The sequence below is a fragment of the Anabrus simplex genome, chromosome 1, assembly GCF_040414725.1.
Source record: "Anabrus simplex isolate iqAnaSimp1 chromosome 1, ASM4041472v1, whole genome shotgun sequence".
Taxonomy (NCBI): Eukaryota; Metazoa; Arthropoda; class Insecta; order Orthoptera; family Tettigoniidae; genus Anabrus; species Anabrus simplex.
This window is the reverse complement of record NC_090265.1, coordinates 523632734-523660246: the sequence shown is the minus strand read 5'-3', so window position 1 is coordinate 523660246 and position 27513 is coordinate 523632734. Positions and strand designations below refer to the sequence as shown.

Sequence of the window (27513 nt, the reverse complement as noted above, 5' to 3'; positions counted from 1 at the left end):
GAAGTGTCGAATGGACTTATCTGCCCTTCAAACGTCCGGCTTCCTCTGCCGGGCGATGATGGTGGTGGTGATGATAGTCTACAAGAAAAGCTGTAACATTCAATAATAAAACGAACAAAGACACGATAAGTTTTCCTCTTGCCCACAAAGCCACACGGATATGAACAGCTTCCTTTCGGAAATACGCTCACTTACATCACAATAGAACATAACTGAGCTCGCCAGACGGAGAACGCCTACTTAAGCGTAGGACGAACTATAAAAACTTAGACCACGTGCACAGTTTATCGACGTTTCACAGCGATTATTATTTTATATTCCCTTTCTTTCTTTCTTTCTTTCTTTCTTTCTTTCTTTCTTTCTTTCTTTCTTTCTTTCTTTCTTTCTTTCTTTCTCGTAACTTTTCCCACACCTTCGTGAGTCGCGAGTGCGAGATATGCCGCACATGTGGATTTGGCTTTAATTTATGGCCCGACACCTTTCCTGACGCCAACTGTATGTGAATGTGGAGGGATGTACGATTAGTTATTGCATATTTCTGTGGTTGGTTTTAAGTGTGATATGTTGCGAGTGTAACAAGAAGTGTGTATTGAGGCAAATACAAACACCCAGTCCCCGAATCGGATTAATTAACTAGACGAGGTTAACATATGCAACTCGGCCAGGAATCGAACGCAGGGCCTTATCAACCGGAGGCCACGGCGATGACCATTCAGTCAAGAAGCAGATAGAGATAATGCTACTATTACTTCTATTTAACATAAACCAAGCCAGAAGCCAAGTCGGGGGAATGAAGCCCCTGTTTACCTTCTAAGTATAGCAACCTGCTGGCTGGTAAGGTTTCTCACCCATTTCCAAGAATTACGGAATAAAAATGAAATTAATGCGACAGGGAAACTTGGCACATCTGTGCTTTTCCAGCACGCAAGACACTCATATTTAGAGGTAGAGTACAGTAGTACAGTTCCGGTATTCGCCTTATGAGAAAACCACCAAACATTACCTTTAAAGTTGCCAGCGCTCAGATTCGAACCCACCTTCACTCGAATGAATCATCACCATAACTGGTATTGTTGGTAACTGTTCTTCTAAGGGACCAAATAACATGATTATCAGCTCCCATCATAGACATTCACGCGTAATTAGAACATGCAAGGTAACGACAGCAACAGGTATTAACTGAGTCGATATAGCATGCGTTCAAAAATGTGCACTCTCACGTCTTGCGCATTGTTCATTACTCTCCTGTACTTCGTCAAACATGCTGATGAACACTGTTTGCTACAAGGATAAAAGTGACTGCATCTTCTCTCGTAATTCGGGAACATTCCTGGGTGGGTCATCTGACCGAAACACGGGTTATTTTTAAGTGAGATCTGGGGAATGGTGAAGTATGGGAAATTAAGTGATTTCCCAAGTGTTGCTGCAGAAGGACAAGTGACCTCGCCGTAGCTCCATCTTGCTGCACACATTGGCATTGCAGTACCAGGTTTCTTGAGACATTCAGTACTGTTTGATGTTTAGAGCATGTTTGTAATTTGAGTGGGTATTTTTCGCGTACTGTATACTGATATCTTCCAAGTGTACCAAGGACGCCGATTATGAGTTCTTAGATGGCTGAAGAAACCAGTCCTGCGGCGTGTGGCTAATAATAATAATAATAATAATAATAATAATAATAATAATAATGGCTTTACGTCCCACTGACTACTTTTATGGTTTACACGGAGACGCCGAGATGACAATTTAGTCCCGCAGGAGTTCTTTTATGTGCCAGTAAATCTACCGACACGAGGCTGACGTATTTGAGTACCTTCAAATAACACCGGACTGAGTCAGGATCGAACCTGCCAAGTTGGGGTCCGAAGGCCTTGACCGTCTGAACCACTCAGCTCGGCGCGGCTAAATACATGTATACGACACTGAAATGACTGCTCATCTTCTGTGCACATTCCCCCCACCCCCACCCCCACCCCCACCCAAAGCAACGACATATTTATTTACTGTGTATAACAGTTTGAATGAGCCTCCGTGGCTCAGGCGGCAGCGCGTTGGCCTCTCATCGCTGGGTTCCGTGGTTCAAATCCCGGCCACTCCGTGCGAGATTTGTGCTGGACAAAGTGGAGGCGGGACAGGTTTTTCTCCGGGTACTCTGTCTTTCCATATCATCTTTCATTTCATACTATAGGTCAGTCATTAATCATTGCCCCAGAGGAGTGCGACAGGCTTCGGCAGTCGGCACAATTCCTATCCTCACCGCAAGATGGGACTTCATTCATTCCATCCCTGACCCTGTCGAATGACTGGAAAAGCAGGTTGTAGGTTTTCATTTTCAACAGTGTCCGGCTCCATGGCTAAATGGTTAGCATGCTGGCCTTTGGTCACAGGGGTCCCGGGTTCGATTCCCGGCAGGGTCGGGAATTTTAACCATTACTGGTTAATTCCCCTGGCACGGGGACTGGGTGTATATGTCGTCTTCATCATTTCATCCTCAACACGACGCGCAGGTCGCCTACGGGAGTCAAATCAAAAGACCTGCACCTGGCGAGCCGAAGTCCTCGGACACATCCCGCCACTAAAAGCCTTACGCCATTTCATTTTTATTTTTTCATTTTCAACAGTCTGAAATATTGCGAATTCAGTCTTGTGTTGATTTCTACCATTTTGGTTCTCACAAGCGAAGATACCGTGTTTATCTTGGAACGTTGCCTTCGATCATACGGAGTGGGGCGAGTGTGCTTCACGCTAAAGAAATGCACGAGGAGCGATTTAATAAGGAGGCACCAAATAACAGAACAATGTCAGCTGTCGTTGACAAGTTCCATCACACGAGATCAGTCTTATATCAACGAAAGGGGACAACAGAGCGTCCAAGAACAGTCACCACAAACCCGAGTCATGGACGACTTTTGTAACAGGTGTTACAGTCCCCCAAAGCGTAGTCTACGACAAGCATCGCTGAACCTCTATTTAAGCGATAGGTTCGGTGGATATTTGAAGAGCTGGGTGTAATCACATACCGTATTCAAGCTGCTCAGCGTCTAACAGAAACAGATGGACGAGCCCGACTTCAGTACCGCAGCTGGGTGTCTTCCATGACGTATGAGGATCCAGATTTCTTCCGCAGCATGTAGTTTTCAGATGAAAGCCATATTCACCTTGACTACCTCAACCGACAAACAACTGTTTTTTAGGGTTTGAACGGGCTGATGTTAAACAGAAACCACTACACAGTGTTCGTGTTACGACTTGGTGCGCCGTGTCCGGTCATGGAATATTGAGCTCTTATTTCGTCGAGGATGCTGCACGGAATCAAAATCCAGTGCACCAGGTATTATACAGAGACCTCATTATAAATCCATTCGTGCCAGTTTTGCGCAGTTTTTGCCGTGTCAGAAACTTATCCCTCCAACGACAATGGATGCGGCAAGAATGAGCTCCAGTCCACACCATGAGGGTGTCAAGTACCATTCTGCAAGAATGAGCTCCAGTCCACACCACGGGGGTGTCAAGTACCGTTCTGCAAGAATGAGCTCCAGTCCACACCACGGGGGTGTCAAGTACCGTTCTGCAAGAATGAGCTCCAGTCCACACCACGGGGGTGTCAAGTACCGTTCTGCAAGAATGAGCTCCAGTCCACACCACGGGGGTGTCAAGTACCGTTCTGCAAGAATGAGCTCCAGTCCACACCACGGGGGTGTCAAGTACCGTTCTGCAAGAATGAGCTCCAGTCCACACCACGGGGGTGTCAAGTACCGTTCTGCAAGAATGAGCTCCAGTCCACACCACGGGCGTGTCAAGTACCGTTCTGCAAGAATGAGCTCCAGTCCACACCACGGGGGTGTCAAGTACCGTTCTGCAAGAATGAGCTCCAGTCCACACCACGGGGGTGTCAAGTACCGTTCTGCAAGAATGAGCTCCAGTCCACACCACGGGGGTGTCAAGTACCGTTCTGCAAGAATGAGCTCCAGTCCACACCACGGGGGTGTCAAGTACCGTTCTGCAAGAATGAGCTCCAGTCCACACCACGGGCGTGTCAAGTACCGTTCTGCAACGACACTGTGGAGATCACCTCATTTCTCGTACAACTCCATTCCCGTACCCTTCCTGCTCTACGGATCTCATGGCCCCAGATGCCTACACTTGGATCATATTGAGAGAATCTGTTTTCAAGCCAGATGAGCTACCTACAAATATCCCGGCATTATGCGAGAAGATAGTCATTATTTGTGTTCTTACGGAAACCTTCGTTCATCATGTTCAATAATCTTTAGAAACGTTATGAACAATGTGTGATACGCGATTGTAAATATTTTGAACACATACTGTACCAACACAATAAATAACATTTCAATGTCGCTTGTTTGGCTGCATACGGTAGAACCACAAGCTCTGCCGATATGCTGGAGCATAAAAACTGAATAAGTTCCTTGTTTTAGAACGACGCAATTTCTTCTCTGCTTTTCCCGGTCTTTTCTGCAATCTCTTATCGGACTCGTGCCTTTGTCGCTGTTGTTCAAAATGTTGTGAGCACTCATGGACAAGATGTAGCTACATCGGCCGATGAGACCCCACTCGCTCCCAGTTGCCGACTAGACTTGAGAACACCTTTGTGTCGCTTATTCCGTCCTTCCTCGTTGCCTCGTCCATTCTTTAATTGGGAATACGTCGCTTGTTTTGGAAGGCGTGTGTTGGGCATGCAGGCGAAGTGGGCGGTCTATCGAAGTGTTTTGATGAATCACATTGCCTCAATCCTCGTGGCTAGGGCCTCTTCCTCTTATTACACCTACACGACTCCAACTTACTCGGTTTAGTGTATATATTTTTCGTCATGGTCATGGTACACTTATGTCCGAATCGGAATTCCTGATTTCACTTAAATTCCTTCTTTATTTTGCGGCAGTCTGAAACGAATTTCTGTTTGAAAGTTAAGAATAATGAAAAGTCAATTGTATAAACAAGAGTAACTTAGAAGAGTAGTTTAGAAATGGAACACGATAATTTGCTTTATCTAGAAGTAATGTTTTATCTACACTTTGGACTTCAGCACCATACCTACTCCGTTTTTTTTTTTTTTTTTGTTTTTTGCTAGGGGCTTTACGTCACACCGACACAGATAGGTCTTATGGCGACGATGGGATAGGAAAGGCCTAGGAGTTGGAAAGAAGCGGCCGTGGCCTTAATTAAGGTACAGCCCCAGCATTTGCCTGGTGTGAAAATGGAAAACCACGGAAAACCATTTTCAGGGCTGCCGATAGTGGGATTCGAACCTACTATCTCCCGGATGCAAGCTCACAGCCGCGCGCCTCTACACGCACGGCCAACTCGCCCGGTACTTCGTTTTTATCTCGGATTAGGTATACAAAAATCAAAAAGAAGTCCAGTTAAATTTTTCCTTGTTTGTTTCATCATGGACATCCGTATTTAAGTTTGGGGATAACTGGGTTGTACACTGCGCTATGCATTTTGGTATTGTTCAGCAGCCACCAGTATGAATGGGGCCATAACAGGACATTTCAAATTTCTCTGCTAATATTAAATGCATCGAAAAAAATGGACAATCATAAATTGTGCAAAATATAACTAAATTTCCATGCGTCTTGAACGCAAGAGGAATAGTAACGAATATATTTGAGATTATTACATTTTCACAAACATACAAATATCTCCAGAAATATTAGTTGTATCAATAAGGAAATCTGTATAAAATGCCGTTTGAAATCTTTTAAATCTGATAAATCTTAACGCAAGTACGAGCTAATATTCATTAATTTAGATATTTTAAGTACATGAACGGCGAATATCGCTGACACAAATGTTATTCACACGTCGTGGTAAGGCGACAGTAGCAGCGAGATCGCGTGGTAATCAGCCGCCACTACTGATCAGGGTCCGTATAATATGCAAGTAACTAGCTTCTCCTGCAAAGCCTCTGATTTGAAACTTGCCCAATGACCCGTTAGCGATGGGTATCACAGATAGTACATATTATTTATTTAACTTCTCCTCAATTGCCACAGAATTTAAGAGACACCAAGATGTCGGAATTTTGTCCCGCAGAAGTTCCTAAAAGTTTCGGAATGCAACGACGCAGAGATCCTCAAATGCCATAGACCTGAATCAGGGCTGAGCCTGCTATCTTGGGAACAGAAGGACACTGATGAAGAGGCTACGCCACTAATATAGTTCACTAGTTGTGCCATGGATGAGCATTTAAATGTGCATTGCCCTAACTTGTAAATAGTATTAATTTATCTGCTATTAGCTGACAAAGTGCGGACTGACCCTACTCGAGCATGACTCACCCAATTTGTTCTTCCATCATTTAATAGCTTAAATGCATTGACTCATTCAATCTAGCTGAATGTCCCCTAGTTTCTTTAATTCCTTCAAAACTGAGTATTTTCTCTTCCAGAATTTCTTTCCGTACACACGTTACGTTTATCTGCTGTATTATTCATTCGGGGTGTACGGAACATGCTTTCGAATAAAAACATGCCGGTATCAGGACAATTAAAATGAGGGAAGGAACCAACCCTGTTACTCACAATTGTATTCACATGGGGCAAATAACGTTAATGCCACTTTAGATGAGGTCTACGCCCTAAATAACCTTTGAATTGTCTCCCATCTGATAAATTGTGGTTCTTAATGTGCATTATATTTTTAACCTTTAGCTAGTTCTCTACGAAAATTGTGAGTTAGAGTATTGGTTCCTTTCTTCATTTTAACTATCCTAATCCCCCCCCTTTTTTTTTTTACAAGTTCATTTACGTCGCACCGACTTTAAGGTCCATCCCCAGCATTTGCCCGATGCGAAAATGAAAAACCACGGAAAACAATCTTCAGGGCTGCTAACAGTGGGGTTCGAATCCACTACCTTCAGAATGCAAGCTGACAACTACGAGACCTCTATCACCACCACTGATTATTGGACGTCATATTTCTAACACTCTGTATACTGGAACACGATGGGATACAGGCACAAAACAGAGCGTTATCATTACCGTTTTCGAGAAATGTTTATAATGTGGTTCCGTCCCTCATAGCTATCCACGTGCTTTCAAACAAACAAACAAATAAATAAATAAATAAATAAATAAATAACGTTTTAACCATTTACAGTACGAATGGTAATTCAATACAGTTTAAAGTTACATATTAATCACTGACATGTTGTCACGTTAAGTAGCGTAAATTCATCCCTCACTAGATAGACAAGATACTTCATTTTGACATTATTATTATTATTATTATTATTATTATTATTATTATTATTACCAGCCTGGTGGTCATAATCGTGAAAGTGTCAAGTCTGTATGGCCTGACACCGTGGTGAGCCGGTTCGAGTCTCATTAGCGGAAAACAATTTACCGTCAGAATGTTGGCTGGTAAGACAGGAGACGTGGTGCTATATAATTTCTAACCAATATATTACGTTCCAAAACCTAGATTCAATTCCAAACCTCTCCGCAGTGTTCATGTGGAGTGAGGGCATATGACACTGTTGATAGAGATTCGTCTGCCGAATGGAAACGTTAAGCCTTGAACAGACCCCTGGTCTTATTGGATAGTAGAAGGCTATGTGCCGACAACGGGTGTTACCCTCTCCCTACGTCCTCATCATCATCATCCTACACCCAGCTGCGCAGGTCACCCATGGGCATCGAATGAAAAGACCTGCACCAGACAAGCCGAACATGTCCTCTGGCATTCCACCAAAAGCCATACGATAAATAAATAACTAAATAAATATTTATTCATTAATAGTATTATTAGTATCATGGTTACTAGAAGTGGAAAATGTAGCGCTGAATCTGGGTCGAAAACTTCGTTTATCTTCATCCGAATTTTCCTATATAAGTGCTGCAGAGCAGTAAACTTTTTAACGGAACTTCATAGGTTGAAGATTGATGTACTCTTCACTGTTCTTCAGACTTATGGCTGGTACAATCTGTATCCATGCTGGGTTGTGACATTTAACGTTTCATCAGTTTCAATAGAAGACAATATCAAGTTGTATCACTTTGGCATGAAAGTCAATGTATTAGGAAATAATCAGTTCATTAAACTATAACCATCGTCGTCTTCTTTCCGTGTAGAAATTGATCTACTGTGATAATGCGAAGCGAAACGATGACATTTATACCATACATTTATTGATATTGGCTGCACTTCTGGAAGACTCGACCGAGCTGATATGTTGTTACCACGGGTGACATCTTGTACAGAACAAGAACTGAGTTTACGTAACTCTCATCATACGTGGTATGGGAACCGCTGGTTATTTTGGTTTCGTGACGCAATAGCAGCGCTCCGACTTGGAGCATGAGTTCCTAATGGATCATTACTTCCTTTTCTCTCACACGTTAATCGTCGTAGCACGCCATAGCCTCGTTTCTCATTGAGACATTAAGTTTTAATTTAACACCAATAGGAGTCTCAGACCTCTGACGAAAGCAATTAACAGCTGGGGAAATCGCAAGACTATTTCATTCACCTCTGATCTTTTTCAACATGTTGCAGGACTGTGAGAAGATGAAATACCTCCTCTAGAATTAAATGCTTCTCCTGAGTTAAGTTCGTGCAGAGAATCTGGCGCCTTTGATTGTTAAAAAACACTTCAACCAGCTGTCTTTAAATGTGACGATTGCAGACAACATCCATCTTTCAGTCACTAAAACTCCATACAAACATGAATTTAATGCAAGTTATTAAAAGCGAAACTAGACACATCCACAAAAATCGATTTGTAAGTAAATCGGCACTGTATTGAAAGCATTTAAATGGTCATCTTCAAGTATTCATTTGTAAACAGGAAGTTATAGCCTAATAGTGAATAGTTTTGCAAATAATTGCACATATTACCAAACTGAAGTACTGAACTGGTAGATAGGAGAGAACAGGTATGCTGAATACGTTTAATATTATACCGTTCTCAAAAAATGTTTTGTATATTCTGGTTTACAGCATTTTTTAATTTTTCTATGTGTATGTACGTGCATTATATATCATGAAGGGCATATACAACAGCCATAGTTTGGCCCACGAGAGTTGGGAGTCAGACATTTGAGTGGCGAAAGCAGTAACTACGAAGTACGCTGCGTTGTCATAGTTACCTCACTCTGCGGCATATTACCCTTTAACACAGGCTGAGTGTTTAATAAAATATGTAGGCCTAGTGCAATTCAATAAACTTTGACCCGTTCCGAAGCTCGAGCTAATAATTCCATTATTTGATACAGAACACGTCGGTGCCGATAAAAATGAGATTTCATAACCAATAACAGAATCATGTTTCTGACAATAACCTCAACAAATGCACGTATTAAATATGGAAAAAATTCCCTTATGCTTCTAATATTAGTATGAAAAAATTCTAATATACGTTTCCCTTCCGCATGCTATATAGCTAGACACTGATTAACTTACCAAAAAAACTTAAAAAACGATAATAATATTCAGAAAACACACACGTAAATACACAAAGCAGCAACAGCTAACACAGCACCACTATGAATAACATAAAAAAATAAATAAAAAAAAACCGACAAAGTGCAAGCCAACCCACGAGGCGATAGATATGGCATCGCTGTTATCGTTGCCATAGCAACAGACCATTTTCGAGCATCGTTAGTCAAACTTTTTCTCGCCGGTGGCGCTAAACGTCAGATTCCAACTCTCGTGAAACAATGCCTTTGTTTCACTACTGTGACGTCGTGTACGGCAGACTAAGTGGCGCCCTCTGTTACAGACTTCAGAGAACTCAGAATGCTTGCGTCCGCTTTGTAATGAACATTCCAATATTTCATCATATAACTCATGCATTCCATGAGCTAAATAGGCTTAAACTGAACCTGCGTTGTAGCTATCATTCGTTGCTCTTACTCCACAAAATAATATACAAGCAGACACCCTCGTATCTAACAGATTCTTCCCAGTTGCTCTCAACTAGTCATAACATCCCGACCAGAGCTGCAGCCAACCTAATCCTCAAAATATCAAACCACAGATCCACTCTGTACAATAATTGATTTTGTTGCCAGTACAATTCGAACATGGAATTCGTTGCCCAATGACCTAAGTGACACTCTGTCACCCGGCGGCCCCGGGTTCGATTCCCGGCCGGGTCAGGGTTTTTAAATTGAATTGGTTAATATCACTGGCCTGGGGACTGGGTGTTTGTGTCGTCCTTAACGTTGCTTGCCTCACATTCAACTCTCTACACTTCCGCAATTCCACTTGCACGCAGCTTCCTCTCAAATGGTCGACGCCACGAACAAATATCATTTAAAAAAAGGAGGGGGGATACCCTATTTGAACCGGTATTTAAAAAGAAATGTTAGCAGCGGTACTTAGAGTATTGAGGGTAAATACATTAATTCTGTTTTCCTGTTTTGTTATTTTATTCCGTGTGTCACAAAGTTTTACTAAATTTGTTTTTATTAACGAATTAGGACAATTTTCTTTATGCCGTATTATTTTATATACCGGTACTGTAAGTTTTTTTCTTTCCTATAATGTGTTTTATAACTATGTGTACAGTTTACTATTATTGTGTGTGTGTGTGTGTGTGTGTGTGTGTGTAATATATTGTTAAACTGAATGTACAATATAAGACATGGTTTGGTAGAATAGCAGGCTTCGTAATCTGAGTCACGCCATGTAAATATAATAATAATAATAATAATAATAATAATAATAATAATAATAATAATAATAATAATAATAATAATAATAATAATAATAATAATAATACAAAGAAAAACACCCAGTCAGCTATGCAAAAAAAAAAACTCAAAGCACAAAGTTCGTAATGTAGGACTGTTGTTCATTGTGTGGCAGATCAATACCGTTTATTGCCACCACGGGCCTGATGCATGCTTGAACACGGCGAGACATAGTCAGCACCAAAGAATGCAACTTGTTTTCTACTCTTGCACAGCAGCAGCAGTCAGTTGCTGAATGTTAGCAGGAGGATTAGAACGGTGGCTAATTGCTCCCTCCAGTTCACGCCATGCATGTTCAATAAAGTTCATGTCCGGCAGAATATTGCGGCCGTAGCATTCGCTGTATGCCATGCGTGTCAAACAAGTGACTGACCACTCTGGCTCGAACATTGTCTTCCACTAGAGTAAATCCCCCGCCCACAGTGACAAGAAATCCTGTGAGTTCGGAGGATGTTTTGCCTATATGTATACCAGTCATGTTACTCTGGATAGGAATTAGGGGCGCACGTCGACGAAACCTTATCCCACCCCAAAATATGACAAAAATCCTTTGTTGCTGATGGTGCTTCACAATGAAGGGCTTGTACCGTCTTGTCTCCGGACTAATGCTCCTGTGGTATGAGTGGGAGCTTATGGTGGCCTAATCTGAAAACAACGTACGCTTCCACTGTTCCTGATGCTGCCCAGTGGTATGGTTTTAAGAGAAGCATCTAACCACAGGCCTCCCTGATATCAGTCCCCCATCGTGCAAACGATTTCTCACTGTCTGATCTAACACATTCACTACGGTGGCCCTCCGAAGATCCTAGCGGAATGAGGTGACAGTAGCAGTGGACCTACAACGTGCTGAAAGCAATAAATACTGATCATACCTGAGAGCTGTTTTGCTTGAGCGTCCCTTCCGTTGTCAATCAGCAACCGTTTGTGGCTCCCTGAACTTTTTCCAAACTCTGGAGACATCACTCTGACTCACTTGTCGCCGTCCATCTTGCAGCAATGTCACAATTCGAATCAGGTCGTAGGTACCTACTCTTGCTATGTTTACGTCAGTCCTACACGTGCTGTCTAATGTCTACACACCACCTTCCTTACAGGTGGTGTTGACAGACACGACAAATGCCTCCTATCGGACAAATAGCGAACCAGATCTGGGTTACAGTCACTATATACCTCAGACACTGGCATATGTGTTTGAGATACCACTATAATACTTAACAAAGCAAATGCACACCTGCAAATTCCATAACTGATTCAGTCTGTCATACTGAATAAAATAATATAAACTCCTTTCCTTAACAGAATGGCCAGCGTATTGGCCTTCGGTACAGAGGCCCCCTGGGTTTGATTCTCGGTCGCTACACTTTATCTACACACCATGCTACCAACTACCACAGAATAAATGTAACTTAAAAGCTATTCAGTCTGTGTTTGAGAATTGAAAAGCTTTTAAGTTATATTTAACTGAGTCTACACTGGGAAGTATGACTTCCTTCTTAACAAACCACCACAGAAACACGCAATAGTGAAATCATTCCCCTTACAGGGTTAGCGTTAGGAAGGGCACCCTGTCGTAAAACTATGCCAAATTATCATCCAGTGCCATCTCCAATAAACTGGCGAAAATAATAATAATAATAATAATAATAATAATAATAATAATAATAATAATAATAATAATAATAATAATAATAATAATAATCGTATAGGCTCAAATTAGGTAATATGTCGAAGTATTCAGACTGAAACCGTTTAGGCTGTCTCCGTGTTAACTTCGTCGTTGTATTTTATACTACCAGATGATACAGAAACGAATCTCTGTTTGGCGACTTATGGCTGAGTTTAATTTAATGTTAATTAAGGTTGTTAGCAAAGATCTTTCACATGCCGGCATCGTACGACATGGGGTGTCGAATGGACTTTCCCACCATTCAAAAATCCAACTATTTCTGCAGGGTTTGAATCGGCGATCTTCGGATTCAGAGGCGGATACACTACCACTGACCCACAGAGGGACCTAGTGTACGTAGTCGATTAATACAAGTAATGGAAAAATTGCCATGTACTATCAGTGAGTACCAATCGTTCACGGAAAGATTGCTTTAGTAGACTTGACGTAGATAAGATACTCTTAACAAGAACACAGAAAGATGATCAGATTATAAATAAATACAGCAAAGTCACCAATATCAATTACAATCCACAATAAATTATGACAGATGAAAGATACAGGGACAGTATTGTATCAATGCTGAATTTAATTCCTATAGTTTCAAAAGGGAACTCTGAAAAATACAGAAAACACACAACATATTTGAAGAAAAAGTCCAGATGTAGCAATTGAAAACCGCCTCGAAGACAATGTTTACCCCCCTTTCGGAATATATTTCGTTTGTTTAGTCTGCAGCCCAAAGTTTACAAATTCAAACGATCCACCATCAGCTGTCAGACTGTCTACGGATCACTGAAGAGGCGTACTAGGGAAACGAAGAGTGACGTAGCTTCCTGTTGCTCTCCAGACCGAACCAGAACGTTCTTCCATATCGTCCCACGAAGCCCACTGAAATGTAAACATTCCCTGACCCTATGAAATAAAATGTCGTATGGCTTTTAGTGCCGGGATATCTCAGGACGGGTTCGACCTGCGCGTCGTGATGAGGATGAAATGATGATGAAGACAACACATACACCCAGCCCCCGTGCCATTGGAATTAACCAATTAAGGTTAAAATCCCCGACCCGGCCGGGAATCGAACCCGGGACCCTCTGAACCGAAGGCCAGTACGCTGACCGTTCAGCCAACGAGTCGGACCCCTGACCCTATGAGATTGCCGGACTGAGTAGCAAATCGTGAGGCGCAGGCCTTCTGAGCTGAAGGTGGCAGGTTCGATCCCGGCTCAGTCCGGTGCTCAAATACGTCAACCTCATGTCGGTAGATTTACCGGCACGTATACGAACTCCTGTGGGACAAATTTACAACGTTTCTGATTAATAATGTGATGGTGTTGATCGTAATGTCAATAACACTGTGAATGGATTTTTGTCCCACTAACTCTTGTGAGGAGCTTTACTAGCGAAATGAATTCAACAGACCCATATATTGAGAACTCATAATATGAGTGTGATATCCACCGTGGTGATATTGTCTGCACTCACATGAGTAGGCGTATATGTAATTAATTGGGACTATGATATACAATAGGGGCTGCCTGGCCGAGGCGGTAAAGGCGTGCTCGGTTCTCCCGGAAGGACGTGGGTTCGAATTCCCGTCAGGAAGTCGTAAAATTTAAGAAACGAGATTTCCACTTCCGGAGGTGCATATGGCCCTGAGGTTCACTCCTACACCAAAAATGAGTACCAGGTTAATTCCTGGGGGCAAGGGCGGCCGGGCGTAGAGCTAACCACTCTACCCCATCACGTGCCGCGGTTAACAATGGTGGAAGCCTTTACCTTCCACTCCTCCAAGGGCCCTGTCTTTTTATGATATACAGTATAAGGACACGTCCTTAGTCAATATGTTAAATACCATTTCCCATTCGGCTGGAGGTGAAGTGAGAAACCTCGGAAAAACATTTCTAGGGTGACAGTGTGGGATTTTAATTCGTGTTTGTTTTCTTCAGTATGTTACCTGACAATATTCATTTCCAGTCCCTCAAAGCCAGTCTTAAATGTGTGGCAGAACCGGGAATGAAACTCAGGTCAACCGAGAGTGAAGCTACTGTAGTAAACCCTAGAGAACAGAAATGGACAAAAATCTCGTAAGACGAGGTAGTGTATGGTCAAAGTTTACTCACAGAAGATCGTTCCTGGTCCAGTAGATCGCTCTTAAAATTCAAGATCAAATATTTCAGCTGTGAAGCTCTCGTACGAGAACAATCCTGACAGAATGATTCACGCATTTTCTCGGAATGAGGATTCAGGATTTGAGTGAATAATAATAATAATAATAATAATAATAATAATAATAATAATAATAATAATAATAATAATAACAATCGTATGGTCTCAGCGGCCATGTGCAGGAATTTTAATCTGACCAGTCCAGGCTACCTACGTCAATTTCGATGTTTCGTTTTGCCCTACCAGATGGGCGGTCTATAGCTGAGTTTTAATTACTTTTGTCGGGTAAACACCAAATGTGTCACCAGATATCTGTTACAATAGACTAGAACAGGGATGGCGAACCTTTTCCAACTAGTGTGCCATTTTAAGTCTGGTTTATTATTCTCATCTGTTGACTGTGCCACTTGTTTTCCACTAAGGGATGTCTACAACGTACGACCCCCCCCCCCCGGCGACTTCCTTTATAAATTCCCGATTATGTTTCATAATATGTTATTTATTTATTCATTCACTGATTAATTAATTAATTAATTAATTTATTTATTTATTATACATATATCTTGTGAATACATGTGATTGCATGTTCCGTGGGGCTGTACTTCAATTATGGCCCACGGCGGTTTCCTTCCCACTCGTAAGCTTGTCCCATCATCGCCACAAGACGTATCTGTGCCGGTGTGACGTAAAACAAATTGTAAAAAAATATTATTAGATATAAAAATCAAAAGTACTAATACTGCGAATGGACTTCACTTTCTCCATTCCAGGTCGTAGTTTGTACGCTCACAATTAAACTAATTTCTCCCTGATCACATTTCCATGAGGATATCTAAAGAAACGGCTATCCTTGTTTGTAAGGCCACATTCATGATTTCATCAAAACATACTGCATACATGTGAGAGTTAACCAAATTAGCTTTCAACTGCTCCGAAACTTCTTCACTCATTTTTATTATTCCATCCCTGACAGCAGTTCAGCTGGCTGGCATTCCTTTATTTCTGTTAAGTATTAGTTGTTTGTTAGGGAAGTTTTCAAATAATGTGTTGGACGTCAAAAAGAAACTTTCTTTCAACAACTCACCATCAGAAATCAACTCACCATCAGAAATCGGTTTCCCATGCATGCTGTACTATGCAGTGAGACAGATAGAAACAGCCGCACTGATATTATTCCTTGGCCGGAAAGATGATACAAAAGACCTGGTTTGTTTTGTGTAATGTTCGATATTTTCTTTCTTCATTTGAAATGCAACAAACATTTGAATTACCAGTCTCGAAATTGCGCTTTACATTAAATGAGGAACAGGCAACACATCTCTTTAACAGGCCGAATTCTCTTGGCCAGAGTTCTTGAAATATACGGTCACCACCTTTGTTAAGTTTCTGTTCTTTTCGGCACCGAAAACATGTTTGCGATGTCTGTGTACAAAACCACCAGAAAACGACACTATCTCACCTGACTTTCGGACCTATCAGTGTAGCCGTGTTGCCATATTGCACGTCCGAATGGAACTAGGATTTAGATTTTCGATATTTATTTCTTACACGTGAAACACTATAAGATATGCATTGTCTGGAGTACAAGACGTATATATAAAATAATATTATGTTCATGTGGCGTGCCACTGAAATCGTGTTCGCGTGTCACCTAGTGACACGCGTAGCATAGGTTCGCCATCCCTGGACTAGAATAATCCCATCCCCTAGTTCTGAATCGCCTGAAACTAGGGAGAGAATAATGATTTATTACAATCCAAATTATGCCGGCCACGTAGTGCAGGGATAGCGTGCCTGCCTCTCACCCGGAGGCCCCGCGTTCGATTCACGGCCAGGTCAGGGAATTTTACCTGGGCCTGAGGGCTGGTTCGAGGTCCACTCAGCCTACGTGATTAGAATTGAGGAGCTATCTGACGGTGAGATAGCGGCCCCGGTCTAGAAAACCAAGAATAACGGCCGAGAGGATTCGTCGTGCTGACCACACGACACCTCGTAATCTGCAGGCCTTCGGGCTGAGCAGCGGTCGCTTAGTAGGCCAAGGCCCTCCAAGGGCCGTAGTGCCATTGGGGGAGGGGTGCAATCCAAATTAGTTTTTTATACATGCTTTATATTCTTTGTTACAATTAGTTTACGGCACTAAACATTACAATTATGCCTAATCACTAATTTACACCAAATCTCTACATTTTAGTTCTTAAAATTGTATTTATTTTTGTTCTAGACGTTAACGCTGTTACATAGTGTAGGACATGTATCTTACCCTTATTAATCTGTATTAGTGCAAGTATTGTGTCACGAGTCTAAACAGAAGTTATCCTCAACTTACAGTAGACATTATGAATTAACTGAATAAGCGCATGAATGAATGAATTATTAATAAACACTCCTCTCTCTCAGTCATGGCAGATATCATCTATTAAATGCAGACATCATACGACATGGAGTGTCCATTCTTCAAAAATCCGACTATCTCTGCCTGGTCTAAAACCGCGATCGTGGGACTCAGAAGCAGGCACTCAACCACTTATCCAGAGAGTTATAATATCAAATGCATGTTAATGGTTATTTCTTGCACTGGAAGCTCATATCTGTTCAATCAGTCCCGGACTGACGAACAGATAGATTTATAGCGCCTCGTTTTCCTGAGATAAATGTATTGGTACCTTTGTCAAGTGATCAATGTGCGTGCTAGGTACGGGGCAGTAGCGTGATGAAGGCCAAATCTGTACCACGGTAGAGCAAAGAATTATTGTCTACAGAATTCAATACTTCAGTGTTACTTTCACTCATACAGATTATTTTCAAAACGGTTATTGCACCCTCACCCTAATATTAGAATGTCTTCAACGTCAGAGGATACTGCTGTGAATAGATTATCTACTGAAGGTAGCTGAAGAACGTACAGCCCTAGAGTAGAAAATAATATAGATTCGATTTATTTATATCCCTGGGTACTGAATTCAGTTAACTGCCTTATTTGGGGATGAGTAACCAGCACTGCGCGATGGCAACATGCTGATTGATGAGGCCCAACGTGTAGCTACCATTTATTATTATTATTATTATTATTATTATTATTATTATTATTATTATTACGGGAATGCATGCTTTTTGAATTGCTTTAATTTGAATTATTACGCATTAACTTTGACGTGACCAACAATCGTGCCACTGTAATAAATACTTAAAGGGAGCTACTACAAACTACTGTTGAAGCACTTATCCAATAGGACCATTCTGCATCTCAAAGGCCCACAACATGATCTCACAATCCCATAGATAAACGAGATGATGAGTGACGGATAAGCGTCCTTTAACGTGACAGGTAATGAAATGACAGAGGAACCTCACATTTATGGGGACAGGCTGAAGATACTTAACGCATTGATTTTTATGATATTTTCGGGGAATGTCTTTTAAATTGTAGAAAAGGTATCATTTTAAATAATCCATGAAGAAAAGGAGTTCTTTTAAAAATGTTATTGAAAATTTGGAATTTAATAATGCATGTTTAAAAACCACGGTGTACTGACTTTTCTGTGTATTTAGAGATATATTGTATTTAAAAGTTTAATTTCTGTACGATCTTCTTCTTCTTCTTCTTTTCTAGCCTATTTCAATCCACTGCTGGATATAGGCCTCTTCCATGTGCTTCCATCGTCTTCGGTCTTGAGCCACTTGGAACCAGCGTGTTCCAGCCAACAGCTTTATGTCGTCGAGCCATCTCTTCAGGGGTCTTCCAATGCCTCTCTTGTGTCCCTATGGTCTCCAGTGAACAATCCTAGAGGTCCACCTGTTGTAGTCTTGTCGAGCTACGTGTCCTACCCATTGCCATTTTAGTCTTGCTACTATCTCTAGGATGTCTGTTACATTAGTTCTTCTCCTGATGTCCTCTGAACGGATCTTATCCCTAAGGCTGATCCCTAGCATCTGTCGCTCCATAGCTCGTTGTGTTCATGGAACATCCTTGTTGGTGAGGATGAATCTTGTTTTCGGAATGCAGTCCAAGTCATACCTATTCTGCGAGGAATTTCTGCACGTTGGTTGTCTTTTCCAAGTTTTATCTTATGTCCAAGATAGATGTACTCATCGATAGCTTCTATATATTGGTTTCCCATTTTAAGTGGTCGACTCTCTGGGCTTAGTATTTTCGTTTTATTAATGTTCATTTCCAAACGAATCTTAGCAGAACCAGTTTTTAATTCTTGGATCATGCTTTCTAGCTCATCTAGATTTTCACTTATGAGCACAATGTCATCGGCAAAACGTAGGTGGTTCAAATATAACCCGTTGATTTTTATTCCTTTATTATCCCAATGAAGGGTTTTGAATACATCTTCCAAGGCAAGGGTAAACAGCTTTGGAGAGATTGTGTCACCTTGTCGAACTCCTTCGCCAACTGGGATTTTATTGGTGATGAGGTCTTCGTCCACTCTGACTACCATTGTTGCTTGATCATAAATGTACGATAACGATCCCTAATACCTGAAAAAAATGCTGTGACGAAACATTCTATGCTCAGGCTTCATAATAGTACCATATTGTAATACATTATACTCTAGTACAAACGTTTTGTAACGTAAAAAAAAACTGAAATTATGTTTTGTAAAGATAAACGTAATAAAAAAGGAATTTTATAGGGGAGAAACAAAATTCGATATTTAGAATAGAAAATTGGAGAAAAAGCGAAACAAAGATGCAGTTTTCTTCTTTGAATCGTTGCCTAAGAGTTTCCAGAACCATACGTTTTCTTGAAACTAATAGCACTATGTCCAAACTGTCGCCTTAAGCACTTTTAATCCGTTGCAGTCCTTTATCTAGTAGAAATGGACAGATTCTTTCTTGCCGTTGACATCCTTCGTCTAGTCCCGCTAGCCAGGGTATTTTCCTTTCAATACATCCTGCTATCTGTTTTACGTCGCACCGACACAGATAGGTCTTATGACGACGATGGGATAGGAAAGGCCAAGAATGGGAAGGAAGCGGCCGTGGTCTTAAGGTACAGCTCCAGCACTTGTCTGGTGTGAAAATGGGAAACAACGGAAAACCTTCTTCAGGGCTGCCGGCAGTGGGGTTCGAACCCACTATCTCCTAGATGCAAACTCACAGCTGCGCGCCCCTAACCGCACGGCCAACTCGCCCGGTCTTTCAATACCTCCAGTTTATGCACTCATCAGATTTTCCATTTACCCGATTCGTTTGTCAGAGGCTGGCACAGTAAACAGTTTCTTTCCCTTCTACCTCTACAGACCCAGACACAATCTCATATTTGTGATACACTCGAAATTCCAAAAAAAGGCAGTGGCCCAAGTGAGAAGTCCAAAATCTGGCAAAAACAGACATCATTACAGGATGATTAAGAAAAATACAAAGCTAAGGGTTATGCAGTGTGTACTTATCGAAACGGTAGAGGACTGAGACAAGAAACATTTCTGGTTTAGTAAAACGTGTTCTAGAAATCCGAAGATTCGTCACATTAGCTTATGGACACCGGAGAGGCTTGGTGTTTGTCTTTCGAGTCGACAGCCATGGGTGACATGCACGTCTATTAGGACGGGGCCCTAACTAGGATGAAATTAAATTTTGCAGACGTCACGCTTACCCAATCTCGAAGCAAGTCGAATTAACCAAGAAGGATAAAATCCTCGACCCGGCCGGGAATCGAACCCCGGACCCCTTGGGCCAAAGGCCAACATACTAACCAATTAGCAGTGTAACTGAACGTTTGAATAATAGCATTCCATCTCTGAACATCGTACGATGTTTAGGTATTCACTCTGCCAATGTTACTGTGTTTAAACTTTCTTTGTATATCTTGTGCTCAAAAAGAAGCTAATTTACTTACCAGACCATATCGGATCATCTGTAATGTATACGACGAGAACAAAAAATTACAAAGAGTAAAATACTCGCACTTTGAACATCGAAAGCAATGTAATTTCTGTTACCATAGCAACAGGCCCTCCACGAAATGTGATTTTTAATTGTTTCTCCAACTAAGGTATTCATATGGAGGGAGGCTACAAGCCTTAGCCTGTTTAGTCACCTCTCAGCACACGCCGAAGGATACCGAGTGCATATTCTGCTCTGAAGAAAGTCGACAGCACGATTTGGATTACTTAACGAAATGTACTCACCTTATGGTTGAGGTCTAGTACGTCCTCCTCCAGAGATACGTCAGAATACATGTCGTCTGCCGTGTCACACGTCGAGCTGCGTCCGGACGAGTTGAAACTCGACGAGCGGTACAGCTGGCTGAAAAGAAGATAAACGGTACGTCAATCTCCACATATCGTATGTGTAACCTATTGCTACTAGCACATACTTCAGGGTGAGCGGGTTACCCGTGACACGTGTGCGCGGCGGGTAGCGTATGCTCCCGGTCAATAGGCGTCAACAGATCACGGATATCGTCTAATAAAATACTATTTATTCGCACTTCTGAAGCAGTGTGCTCACCCAACTTAAGCGCACGTTTTACGGATAACTCAACTCACCATGGCAAAGAAATAAACAGATACAACAAGCAGATGAAGTTAATCACCAATCAGAACGAGACATTTCTATACAAGCTGTTCGACGGTGGAGAGCTGTAAACCCACCACGCTCAATACACAATTGATGTCAGATAAGTTTGTGTGTTGCCCCAAAAAAAAAAAAAACATGATATCGCAACATGACACTAGAACATACTGCTCTCGTCAGTGCGATATGCTCTTGATAAAACTGCAGCGAACTACACCCATTTACTTCAGTTTCAGGCAAGGGCATGGACGATTACTGATGGGTCTAAATTACCTGAAAAACCCCTGGCTTGATTTTTATTTCTTTTAAACTGCTTTACGTCGCACAGACACGGATAGATCTTATGGCGACGATGGGATAGGAATGGAAAGGTAGCGATCATGGTCTCAATTAAGGTGGAGACCCAGCATTTGCCTGGTGTGGAAATTGGAAATCAAGAAAAAACATCTTCAGGGCTGCCAACAGTGGGGTTAGCTCCTGAATGCAAGCTGAAAGGTACGTGACCCAAACCTCGCAGCCTCTCGCTCTGTGCTTGATGTATAAGAACTCAGCGTACGTTGTAAAACATTCCAGTTCCTTGGCTGAATGGCCAGCGTCGTGGCCTTTCCGGGTTCGATTCCCGGTTGCGATTTTAGCCGCGTTTGGATAAAACATGTGGCTCTGGGAATGAGTGTTTGTATTCGTTTCAATACGCATCTCTTCCCATACACACAACACAACGTACTACTGACCACCACAAAAAACAAGCCAGAGTAAATACATCCCTTCACATAAGATTGGAGTCAGGAAACGACCCCACCAGGGTGTCGGAAAAGCGGCAGAAAAAAACATCGTACCTGAAATAAAAAACAGCTTGAGCAACTGGAGAAAGTAATTTAAAAAATAGGAGGACGCAGTTTGATTGTAAGACCTAGGATTGGATGGCTTGAGGAAGTGGAAGACGATGTAAGGAGGGTGGGATTTGTAGAAGTAAAGAAAAAAACAACAAAAAAACAAAACAAAAACATAAGAATGGACGTGGATTGTTGAGGAGGCCAGAAGGCACTTCATGGACTATAGCGCCAAGGAGTATGTATGTATGTATGTATGTATGTATGTATGTATGTATGTATGTATGTATGTATGTATGTATGTATACCGAGCTCGATAGCTGCAGTCGCTTAAGTGCGGCCAGTATCCAGTATTCGGGAGATAGTGGGTTCGAATCCCACTGTCGGCAGTCCTGAAGATGGTTTTCCGTGGTTTCCCATTTTCACACCAGGCAAATGCTGGGGCTGTACCATACTTAAGGCCACGGCCGCTTCCTTGCCACTCCTAGCCCTTTCCTGTCCCATCGTCGCCGTAAGACCTGTCTGTGTCGGTGCGACGTAAAGCAAATTGTAAAAAAAAAAAATGTATGTATGTATGTATGTATGTATGTATGTATGTATGTATGTATGTATGTATGTATGTATGTATGTATGTATGTATGTATGTATGATTTACCAGACAACACCTGGTGACAGCAGCTAGTAGATCAGAGAGCCATACTTTACACCCAACATCGACCCCAAGTACCCTGTCCTTCGTACCAATGTGCTCACAATGAAACATGAAGACCACATGTGATGTCTCAGTAGAGCTTCGGTGGCCAAGATAATACCTCACCACATTATCGTTTGACGAAGATGTTATATTATTGTACTTAATTCCAATTTAAGTACGTGATATTTCGTTCATAAAAGGAACAGGAACAGAGTTGGAGTTATAATGACTTCAACAGCCCCGTCGTCTAGAGAGCTGCCTCTTACTCGGAGGCCCCGGGTCAGATCAGTGATTTTTTGACCTGGATCTGAGGGCTGGTTCGAGGTCGAATCACCCTACGCGAGAACAAATGAACTATTTACCATGAGATAGAAGCCGGGAGGAATCACCGCGCTGGCCACGTAGTCTGCAGTTGGTTGAGCAGTCTTCTCTTAGTAAGTCAAGGTCTATCAGGGCTGTAGCGCCAGGGGGTTGCTTTGGTTAGGTATCATGAGTTAAGATAAATCTAGACAGTTTTTTTGTTTGTTTGTTGTTTATTTTTCCCACATGAAAATGAGAATTGCTGCATGTGATTATATCCCAGACAGAATTAATTAATCTATCTTTCTTCACGGTTATTCAAATTCAACACCAGAACAAACTGTCGCCAAGCTCTCAATAGAATGAGGTGCTGGCTAAGCAGATGGAAGATCAATAGGGTTAGTGCGTAGCTTGGTACCAAGGCCAGTACAAAGTGCAGTAGTCTGATAGCTTCTCACTGAACTGAAGAATGAGGCAAGGGCTGTACTAGGGAGGCGGTGTAAGGTTGAGTGTTTCTTGGTGAACGAAGCTAACAGACCACGTCCTAGTCAGGCTTTCTCTAGAGATTATTGCGACCGCATTTCGAGATCAGAGCTACTGATATGCTGCGTCTTACACGCCCCTTCAACTGCAACTGCTTTCGGGCTTAAGAGAGGGCAGACTACCGGACTGTTGTTCTGGAAAGCGGTTTTTAACGTTCTCGGCCGTTATTCTTGGCTTTCTAGACCGGGGCCGCTATCTCACCGTCAGATAGCTCCTCAATTCTAATCACGTAGGCTGAGTGGAGCTCGAAACAGCCCTCAGGTCAAGGTAAAAATCCCTGACCTGGCCGGGAATCGAACCCGGGGCCCCTACGCTACCCCTACACCCTACCCTACACACTGTAGATATCCAAGTTTTCAAAATTCTGCGCACTCTAAACGTTTCTCCACGAACACCGAGACTTTAGTAACTAGTGCATTCAGTTGGGGCCTTGTATTCTTCATGTGGTACGAGGACAATGCAGGCAGTTGCTGTTTAGTGGTGCTAGTGTTGATGGTGATTGTTTTAAGGGAATATACAAGAAGATAATCACCCGCCTTTAACTCTAATAATAAGAAATCAGTCTCTTTGAAAAATGAAAGTAGGTGACACTGGAGAGGTGTACCGGGGAAATGAGGAGTGAGGCAGTTTCCCCTTGCCTTCCTCGATTATCTTATTTATTATTATTATTATTATTATTATTATTATTATTATTATTATTATTATTATTATTATTATTATTATTATAAACCGGACATAAGGCACTAAAACAGGCAAGCAAAAATACACTAATCAAATTTAAAATATGCATTATCACAGGCTCTAAAATTTTCCAAAATGGACATTAAAATAGGTAGGCCCTACTATACTTAATTTTAAGTGTTCATTCAAATCATTTTAAGCTCAGTATGGTACTACTCTAAAACGTCTTTCACTTTTCGTTTTAACAAACGTATAGTTCTAACTTGTACTAAGAAATAAATATTTATGCGTGTAAAATGAGAAATATAAATGGCATTTCGTAAAGTAATTATGTATATCAATTTTCAACACAAAAGAGAATGCAAGGTCAGTGTCACACGACGGTCCTTTAGACCAGTAACGATGCTGCAACATTATCTTCAAGAATAGAGCAGTCTCATTTTTTATCGCGAGCGTGTGTCCCGTAATTTCGAAAATTAAAAAGCGCACTTTAGCTGTTTTCAGTAAAATACAATGTTAACTTCATTACAAAAAGAGGAACACAGGCATTTATAGACATTATACATTGAAATAGGCAAACAGACAAAATTATCTTTGCTGTAAGCCTATACAACCCTGAGACTCAAAGAAAAGAAGAACTTGTTTTAAATACTTTGTATTATATTTGTAAAAATAAACACCCGGCCTCTATTATTATTATTATTATTATTATTACAGATACAATACACAAGAAAAGACAAGTTTTATCGGCACCTCCTCAGAATAAGAAAATCTGGATTTACAAGGAAAAATTTCATTTACAGTACTAAAGTTAAGGAGACCACAAAATGGGCTAAAACAACAAGGAAAGGCATGGCGGAAGTTGGGATCCGCCTAAAAGGAGATCTGGAATAGAAAAGTGTTTCGAATGAACGACGAATTCAAAGGATTTCAGAAAAAAAGAAACCACTTTTCTCTTTGCGAAAATCAAATGATCGTAAGTGTCTCCCGGTCATGACCATCAATCAAAAGCTGATAATTTCAGATGGCAACTAGCCATAAGACATAGCCAGCACGCTTGCTAGGTTACACTGTATGACCATCCATCCATACCTTACATCACTGACTTCATGGTTGCTTTGGTTACACTTCCGCCACATATTTTGTAGCATCACTTTACGGTGCATTATCGGATGACCTCCAGTCATAAGACATATTTATATCCAAACAATGTACAGTACAAGAGCGAAGAGCATGTGGTCAGAAAAAAAGGAGCGAAAGAATGAAGAGAATGAAGATGGAGAAGAAAATACTAACGAGCAAACCATTGTTTCTCATGATCCATAAAACCTCAAACTAGAAGAAGAGAAAGAAGCGACTAGTTTACGTCCCACTCCCGTAGAGTTTTTACGGACCGGTAAATTCACCGACACAAGGTTGACGTATCTGAGCACCTTCAAAAACCATCGGGCTGAGTTGGGATCGAACCCGATAACCGGCTCTAATATCTGATACACTCAGCGTGGAGGGAGGAGAACAAGAAGTAACTAAGCGACGTCAAATGGAAAAGATGACCGTGAGAAGCCAAGCCTCAGGAAGTGGAAACACTGCTGGACTCAGGTATGAACCCCACGGTTACCACTCTCAAACTGAAAGCCAGTGCAGGAAGTTATTGATCAGTGTAAAAAGCCAACGACAAGGAGTTATCGTATTTAGATACCTTCAAATGCCTCTGACCTCACCTGGAATCGAACCCGCTATCTTGCGAACAGAAGATCAAGACCAAGAGAATGCGCTAATGAGGTTGGAAACATACAACGTAAAATGGCCTTACAAATAAATATAGACGTAGCGTGTGAACGAGAGGAATGGGTAGCCTTATCTCTACTGAAATGTATCCTGAAATAAAAGCGAGCCTGATTTAAAACGTCTAAGAACAATATCTAGAAAATTGAACGAGAGAATGTGTTGATTTTACTATTTTAAATAACTAACAATAAAGACATGTAAGATCTATTTCTTACCTTTCTACCAAAAATTGGCCGGCTGTGTTACGCACGACTGCTCGGTTCTCTATAGGAAAGCCAACGCAGTATTTTTCCTCAGTTCGTATCGCCCACCAAATGCCGTATGAATATATGCACCTCTACTAAGTATGTTAATTACTTTACATACATCACAGGGAGTGATTTGCCTCCACAATTAATGAACGCGTGAACACTTGTATCACCAGACGTCCTTGGATTAAAATTATTACACCTATTACGTGCTTACGACTTGAAGAAACGAAACCCTGTCCTAGAGGTGTGGACCAGTTCAGTTCTCAGGACGAAGGCTAGGCTAAGTCATCATCACATTATGGCAGTCCATGTGTATGCTTTCCATGTTTTCCAAGGTTTCAAACTCATTTTTCAATCGAGTTGTGCCTGTACCGAATGAGAACGAGTAATCTAGATACTAGGGACTCTTTTGCGTGCCAATGGCATGAGATCTCCGAAATTAAGCACTACACGGCAGGGAACCCACTTGAATGAGTAACCCATGCGAACTGCTAGCTAGGAGAGTACGGGAACTGACCAGTGTACCACAAGTCAACCTCGGCTGAGACTACCTGATCACTAGTCCTCCGGCCTGGTGAGAGCACCAACGAACTCGCAAACGTCCAGGATTGGATAATGCACTACTATATTGTTATACAGAGGCGGTTCAAAAGATAAGGTAACAAGAGCTCTCACGAGTGTTATATTCCTCCTCGTGTTCGAAATTTCCTCGGGAGTCGAAGGAGACATCAGTTGAAGGGTGGGGTGCATGGGACTTTCTTTTTTAAAATTCGTTTTACGTCGCACCGACACAGATAGGTCTTATGGCGACGATAGGATAGGAAAGGAAAGGAGTGGGAAGGAATCGGCCGTGGTCTTAAGGTACAGCCCCAGAATGTGCCTGGTATGAAAATAGGAAACCACGGAAAACCATATGCAGGGCTCCCGACAGTGAGGTTCGAACCCACTATCTCACGGATGCAAGCTTACAGCTGCGCGCCCCTAACCGCACGGCCAACTCGCCCGGTACATGGAACCCTAGCCAAAAGTGGAAGTGCATCTGAAGGGCGCCTCATTATCGAAAATTCATCGGCAATTTGAGGTGTTACTGCACGACAACGCCAGCCCACACGCAGCTAACAGCACGCGTGATTTGTCACGCTGTTTCCAGTGGGAAGGAGCAGATTTCTTCCATGCCGGCATCTATGCCTTGGTGTACCATTGGAACAGGTTCTTGGACAAGAACGGTGACTATGCTGCTTAGTAACGCGCATCAGTGCCCTACTACTGTGTATACTGCCTATAAAATGAAGTTTCTCTGTCCGAGCTGTTATTACCTTATTCTGTGAAGCTAC

At 41.8% G+C, this 27513-nt stretch overlaps 1 protein-coding gene across 3 annotated transcripts in view; it reads right to left on the bottom strand.

The window, feature by feature from the left end:
* Positions 1-27513, bottom strand: part of nuf (rab11 family-interacting protein nuf) — a 415530-nt gene that overhangs the window by 140508 nt on the left and 247509 nt on the right. For all 3 annotated transcript variants that reach the window (XM_067135454.2, XM_067135456.2, XM_067135455.2), the window contains exon 7: positions 20705-20822. In XM_067135454.2, coding sequence (XP_066991555.2) covers positions 20705-20822 — 118 coding nt within the window. The remainder of the gene's footprint in view (positions 1-20704; positions 20823-27513) is intronic.